Consider the following 7804-nt stretch of genomic DNA (forward strand, 5'->3'; position numbering starts at 1 on the left):
CTTTGTGCCGAAAGCCCAAATAGTTATTCCCTTATGTAAGTTTCTATAATTTAGAATTTTGATTTTGTATTGGACAATGCATAATTTGTACAAATCATCTTGATCAGCTCTCCTGTCCTTAATGTATTTAACTGGACAACCTAGAGACCGAGTACCAGCAGCAGATATATTTGGTCTCTACTTACCTGACGATTGCAAAGGAAGATGGTACTCAAGGAGTGATGGCGGGAGAAGTAGACGGAAGCAGAAAACAAAGGAGGACGCACAAAGAGATCACTAAAATATTGTCCTGCAAGCTATTGTTGTACCATATGAAGTTTCTTACTACACGGGATTGGCAATCTCAGATACTTTATTATTAGACCGTTAGTTACCCCAGGTTTGCAACCTAGGTAATTAAAAAATAAAAATTTAAAAAAACAACCAATTTTCAACGCATTGCTGCTGTTGGCAAAAGTGATCATTTTTTGTAAATAAATGATGACTTAGACTACTTCATAACGAAATTAAAAAATGTTAGTTTAAAACATTGACCCTTGGTTTTGATGAAACAGAAATTCAGGATTATAATGTTACAAACATATACCCTTAAGCCTAGCTTCAAATTTACAGATCATTTCACAACTTGATCGGCACATGATTGACTTTTGATGAGGAGGCTGAAACAAATATTAACCCTTAAAACACGAGGCTTACAGGAATAGTGCCACGAACCTGAAGATCTAATCTTCCTCAATTTTTTGGAGGACCCTTCCACTTGAAATTGTCTGCATAGGCTTTTGGCTGCACCACAAAAAAAATAAAAAATAAAAAAAATTGAACCTCATGAGAGCTGCACGCTTATTTGCATGCTTATCTGACAGTAAACAAAGCCCTTATTGAAGTAAACCCACAGTTGGAACATCTAATAGTGTCACATTTAATTTTATCACTAAAAGTAATGTGCCATTGAGATCGTAATTGAACAAATAGAGGATAATTGAAAGAATAGTTCAAACATTAACAATGTTACCAATTTTTAAGAGTAGCATAAAATTATCAAGCAGAATACGCAGGACTACAGTAAATTAACTTCAGCCACATAAAAATGGAAATGGATTGCCAGGCATCTCTATCGGATGAAACACATATAGGCAACTAAACCAGCAATGAGATTTCCGTCCTTCAAAAAAAGCACAGCAATTAGATGTTTCTATTCAGAACTCATGTTTTCTAACATTTCGTCAGTTTAAACAGCATACGTTTCAATTTAGATAACATATACTCCAAGAGGTATTCAGGAGATCTGTAAGGTAAAAATGATGGAAGATAAAGAAGACAAAAATCATGAATAATAATTCTACGTAAACTAGACATTTTAGAGTTTACGACTAAAAAGGTAACATGAGGACATTCTAGATAAATAAATCGGAGCACCAAAACTGGGGTAGACAACTAACTGCATGTAACCTACTGAGAAGTAAGCCTTATTCCATAACTCGTGTATTTGCATGATGTCCATTACATTCTCCTCCGTGGCAAGGTTAACCCGTAGAAGAAAAATCCAGTGTTTCTAATGGATTGTAATATAAGCCTAATTAAAAAAATTATGAACGACATCAATATTTCAATATAATAACAGCCATCTATGCAGGTCTCAAAGTGCTCAAAAAATAACTTTGCAACAACACTGCTCAACCTTAAACTTCAGAATGTGATGTTTGAATGCTAAAACAGAAAAAAGAACTTATTTCAAGCAAGGTTTCAAGAACAATGTCTTAAAAAACTCAGTGTTTCATTCAAAATAAGCTCCAATTACTAAAATTAAACAGAAGACTGGATTTTGATGAATGAAATTGCTGATGACCCCAATCACGCTCAATTAATGTCAAAAACAACTTCCAAACAAGAAGTAAAGGCAATATTCGTCATTCTAAACAGTTACCGAAATGAGGACCTGAGATTCGTTAATCTAAAATTAGTAAGTTAAAGAAGTGGAAGTGTTAGCTTTATGAAGCTTAGTTTTGTGAAGCAAAATTCACCCCATTCAGGCCGATTACAGTACTTAAGAAAGCATGATGTCTCTGATATATTCCTCCTGTTTTAAATATGAGCTTAATACAATCAATGGTTAGGTGTGAATTCATTCATTGAACTCCTTGGTACTTTAAGCTAATATGAAGCTTCTCGTTGCCTAAATCAGTAAGCAGATACATAATTGCAGTAATGGGTCCTCGCATTGTTACCCAATGTAATAAATCGATAGTTAGCATTCAAACCGAATGAAGACATACAAGAGAATAAATCCATATCAACCTTAGTTCAACTGAAGGAATTGCTGCAACATGAGACTAAATGCATTTAATGGACAACCACTTACTCAATCAAAAATGCTGTCAAAAAGCAATAAAAGCTATGTTTAGTAAGGCAGTACGAACAGCTTCCCACTCTCTTTTAACTATTGATATAGTTTAGCATAAAACTACACTAGTTCGTATGTTAGTCAAAGTTTTGACTCTTCTATTACAAAAGGAAAACCTAGTTAACCCGAAACACTTCTGAACATTATCTCACAAGAAAGGAGTCCTTGCACAGATTTTATATTGCAAAAAACAAGTTGGTAATAGCAAAAGATTTGGCTATGGATCTGGGTAGATCTGAATAAATTCGACCTTAAATTTTTAGTTTCAATTATAGCTTTGAAGAATATCTTTTTAGGTGGTGTTTGTTTGGATTACAAAGGAATTGTTGTAAAATCTATCAGAATGCAGATCCCAGCAATAAAAAATGGTCAGAATCAAAATTGTGTGGCACATTCCTTTGTTCGTTTGCAAAGAACACAGCATGGAATTTATTGAAACACCAACAAAATGTAACCTTAAAATTCATAGCTGAAAGAGAGCAGTTGGAGAGCAAGAGTTAAAGGTCAGTCCTTTTGTGCCTTTACAAATTCAAGAGAATAATAACAATAATAACAAAATGATAATAATAACATGTAATCTAACAAAATTCAAAGGCTAAGTAGCACTTTACCCTATTGTTTCACCTACGTTTCACTTGCATACTCCCAATCGTAATTGCTAGCAAGATAATACCCTAAAGTTTTCTAAACTTGCACTTATTACGCTCACTTGCTTTTGGTAGCACTTATATACCATAAAGTTGTTAAACTTGGTACTTAAACACCCTAAAGTTTTTAAAATTGACACTTAAAATACCCTAATTTTTTTTAAACTTGCACTTAAATACCCTCAAGTTTGCATAACTAAGGGTAGTTATGTCACTTATGTGCAAGTTTTAAAAAATTGAGGGTACTGAAATGTTAGTTGTAAAAACATTAGGGTATTTAAGTGCCACGGAAAAAAAAGAGGTACATAAGTGCAAGCTTGAAAAACCTTGAGGTATTTTCTTACTTCCAAATACAAGTTAGGGTATATAAGTGAAAAGTAGGTGAAACAATAGGATACACAAGTGCTATTTAGCCAAATTCAAAAACAAATCTTAAAATTTTCAAAAAAAATTATGGAAAATAGTAAAAATTTGAAATTAAAAATCAAAAATTAAAGAGTTATTAAAAAAAACAAGAAAAAAAGATCTACCATTCTAAAATTTTTGAACTTCTTATTCTTGTATTAAACATTGTTTTTTTTAATACAATAAAGTAACATTTTATTACTCTGATATTTTCATTATTTAGTTTAGAATAGTACTTAATACTAACATAATCTATTTTCAATACAAAACCAATCATTAGTAAGACCCATAAATCACTTCCCGGTTTTATCACTCTCTTTAAACACAAACAACTCATGGAACATCTTTCCGTAACTTAATACTCCTTTTTTCCACAACCCAAACAAAAAGCTGAAAACTTGAAAAGTTGTAAATTTCTTTAGCTCTCTAATGTTATAAATCCCAAATAAAAATCCTGGAGCCAAACATCCCCTTGGAAACTACAAACATTGGAAAAGAAATTTAAAAGGCTCAGATAAGAGCTTAGCATTAGCAGTAGTATCCCCAGAAACTACAACTCCATCTACAACATATAAATGACTATTCACTAAATTATGGATTTAGACCAAAATTGTGTTTATCAATTGTTAGATATATTAGTATTTAGATCTAGTAGATATTATGAGATATTGTGAGATGTGATTTGATTTGATATGATTTTATCTCATACATATTTTGTAATATCCCTCTAATCTCTATTTAAGAGAGGTATGAGTTAGATGAATAGAAAACTTTGCCTTCTCTATTTCTCTACATGGTATCAAAGCCTACTCGATCCTAACAACTTTTCTCATATTTGTAGGTATCAAAGCCTACTCGATCCTAACAACTTTTCTCATATTTGTAGACATCGAGACTGTTGAGGGGGTTTTGCATGGCCTTCATGCTCCCCTTGGTGGTTAAGACAACATCTTTGGCGGCTTTAACACATATGATTTCTACATCATTTGTAAATCTTTATTGAACCTCAATAAAAAAAGCCCTACCTTGAACAACCCTAACCTTAAAAGGGGAAAATGGCAATATTTGTCAGGATGATGTTCATCGATGAACACTAACCCCTCGTGTACTATTCATCATGAACAATATCGCTCCTCATCTTCTGATGGTTGAATGCAAAAGTACGTAGTTGATTTTGACGTTACTTCTACTGGCTGACTCATCTAGAGTTTCTCTTTACTGGTTGACCCGCCTAGGGTTTCTACGGGCGTACCCACCTAGAATTTTTATTGGCTTACCCACCTAGGGTATTTATACTAGCTGTAACAACCGTGAATTTTGATACGTATTTAAATAAATTTTTCTAGAATTTAAAATGTTATATTATATTTTATTAATATTTTTCCTAATTTCTAGAATTTTCTGAGTTTTCAAAATAAATAAATAATAAAATATATAGTCTTGTATTTATTAATTCTGCTAAATATTAATTTATGGTTTAATGATTTTATATATATAATCTTTTGGTAGTATTATTAGTGACCTTGTTATTATTAATGTAAACCTGAGCTTAGTATATTAGTACATATGTAAATATATAAATATTTAGCTGTTAATTATTTATTAATGTTATTATTTGGTTAATTAACACCAACTCTCTCTTATAATTCGTGCTCTCTCTCTTTCTTACTGTCATTTTCTCTCTCCCCTCAACTCCAGAAAACCCAAACGAAACAACCCCAGCCACCGGACCACCGCCGCCTCCGCGTGATCCGCCGCCGCGACCACCCCGCGCTCAGCTCCGACGCTAAGCACACAACTCGCTCAACGCCATCGAACCGTTCGATGAGACCCCGAGGCAAGATCCCGATACTCTTTGACTTATCATCCAATTCTTAGATCCGCCCTGATTTAATTAGCTGCTTGCAAGATCCCTATTCTTGCTCAGTATAATTTTAGATTGATCACAAATTTATTATGCATACGAACTCGTTACCCGAATAATTATTCGTTACAAATACGGAACTGTCGTGAACATATTGGACTGAGAACTATAACGTATAGAACTATCATGAACGAAACGGACTGTAGACAATAACGTATGACCATTCACATTGTAATACATATACTGTGATGACCTGTACGGATTTATTTAACGAATGATACTAAAAATAATATTTTGATAATAGATACTGTAAAGATAAAATAAAATAAAATTATTTTAGATTAATTTATAATTTTAAAGAATTTTATTGACAAAATAATCAATTTAAAATAATTACTATTTTGGTGAAAAATCATTTTAGAGTAATTATAATAAATTAATAGAGTTGATTTGACAAAAGAATTATTTTAGAATAATTATAGTTTAAAAGAATTTATTTTAGATTAAGTATCAATTTAGAATAATTTCAGTAATTTAAGAAAGTTTTATAAAAGGAATTATTTTTAGGATATTTATAAATATTTTTAAAGGATTTATTTTAGATTAGATTAAGTATCAATTTAGAATAATTTCAGTAATTCAAGAAAGTTTTATAAAAAGAATTGTTTAGAACATTTATAAATATTTTTAAAAAGATTTACTTTAGAAAAGGGATTATTATGAATGATTTATGTTTCTTAATTTTAATTATGTGATATGCTATGATATTGTTGAATATGATTAGTTGCAGTTATTACTCTTTGTTACGTTTGAGAACCGTTAGAAATTCATGACTAGTGTGGTCTGGTGTGTCCTGTTTAAGACTTAGAAATCTGTGTGTATGTTGATCTTGATAAGGCTCGCACCAGTGAACCGTTTCGCACTGGGGTTAGTTTGTTGTGCCAAGTGAACCGTTTCGCACTTGGTCAGTGAAATCGTTTCGTTGTTGATTTATCTTCCAGACTCGCACCAGTTAGGTTTGTTTCGAACTGGGGTTGGTTTGATGGGCCACGGTGAAGGTTTGTTGCGTCACTTTGGTTCGTGAATGTGATATTCACCCGGGTCGGCTTGAAGTTCGAACCAGGCCGAATCGGTTTGCGTGGAGTCCTATTGGAAGCACGTAGGGGATTTGTGAACAATCAGATATCCGAGAATATGAATTTTGATTCTGTGTGAGACGTGTACCAGTGACCTGTTATAGGATAACTAGCTACATGACTTGTTACTTGGATGAGTGAACCAGTGACCTATTATAGGATGGCTAGTTACATGACTCGTTCTTGGTTAAGTATGAGTTCTTGTGAGATATAAGCTAGTTGTGTTTCCTTTCATACATAGATCGGGATTAATATTTAATTATCTATAATTCGAGACATATGGTATATACATGAGGGTTTCCTTGTTTGGATTATTTCGCTCGACGTACTACGTCTCTTGTTGTAGATTTTTAAGTATTAATTCCATCTAGTATGATCTTGTTACTTGGATGATTAATCTGATCGCTAGTTGCATGATCGACTTGTTACTTGGTTGAATTTCTTGGATTTATTATGATTATTCTATTCTAGTAGTAAATTATATTTAGATTATTAGTATTTCAGTTGTATGTTTCTATTGTTATTACCATTATTGCATTGGTCGCACGACCGTTCTATTCTTCCTTTTGGGATCTTGCCGTGCACCATGCACCTGACGTACACCTGTTTTCTCTGGTGTACGTCAGACTTAGGAGAAGAACAGGTTCAGCTCGGAGTCGTACAGGAGCCAGAGGATCCCCCGCAGGAGTACTCTGTAGACCGAGCAGAAGAAGCCGAAGCCTAGTCATTTCTTTTATCAGCTGTTAGTCCTTAGTTTACTTTTCTAGCATTCCTATTTCCGCCTGATCGTTGTATTTTATATTCTCCAGTATTTCATTCAGATAGTTTGTATAAGGGCATGTTTGGCCCGAATATTATGTCCGGATGATCATTTCAGTTGTGATATGTATCTTTTGGTTCTGAGTTGTTTATTATATTCTCATTACTGTGATCGGGGACCTGTGCCTTCGTTTGTATTTCTTGACGCTTAGCGTATTAGATTGAGAAGACGGGGTCTAGCACTTATCTCTTCTCAGTTTAATACGTCGCGGGCTTGCTCACGTCCCGATTCCCTGGTATTTTGGGAAGCGGGGCGTGACAAGTTTGTTGTGAAAAGTGTTTATGGTTATCATGATAAGATTATTTTCAATACATACAAATTTATTTGTGCTCGTTATATGATGTAATCTTTAATTATATAAAACTTCGGATGTAACATGAGCAAATAATAATATCCCAAATGAATTATAAATTTTTGTTTGTATTAATAAAATCATAAAAACTTTGAAATAATATGAATCAATTGCTATGAATTATGTACGTGATTTGATTTGAAATATACATGGCTCAGATTGGAAAAAATCCCACAAAA

The 7804-nt window shown here is 33.0% G+C and overlaps 1 protein-coding gene across 1 annotated transcript in view; it reads right to left on the bottom strand.

The window, feature by feature from the left end:
- LOC109834349 (NADH dehydrogenase [ubiquinone] iron-sulfur protein 4, mitochondrial) overlaps positions 446–7804 on the bottom strand; it is a 33930-nt gene continuing 26571 nt past the window's right edge. The window contains exon 5 of the mRNA XM_020402357.1: positions 446–783. Within this exon, the coding sequence (XP_020257946.1) occupies positions 733–783 (51 nt within the window). The 3' untranslated portion in view covers positions 446–732. The remainder of the gene's footprint in view (positions 784–7804) is intronic.

This window comes from Asparagus officinalis, chromosome 3 (assembly GCF_001876935.1).
Source record: "Asparagus officinalis chromosome 3, Aspof.V1, whole genome shotgun sequence".
In the NCBI taxonomy this organism is placed as follows: Eukaryota; Viridiplantae; Streptophyta; class Magnoliopsida; order Asparagales; family Asparagaceae; genus Asparagus; species Asparagus officinalis.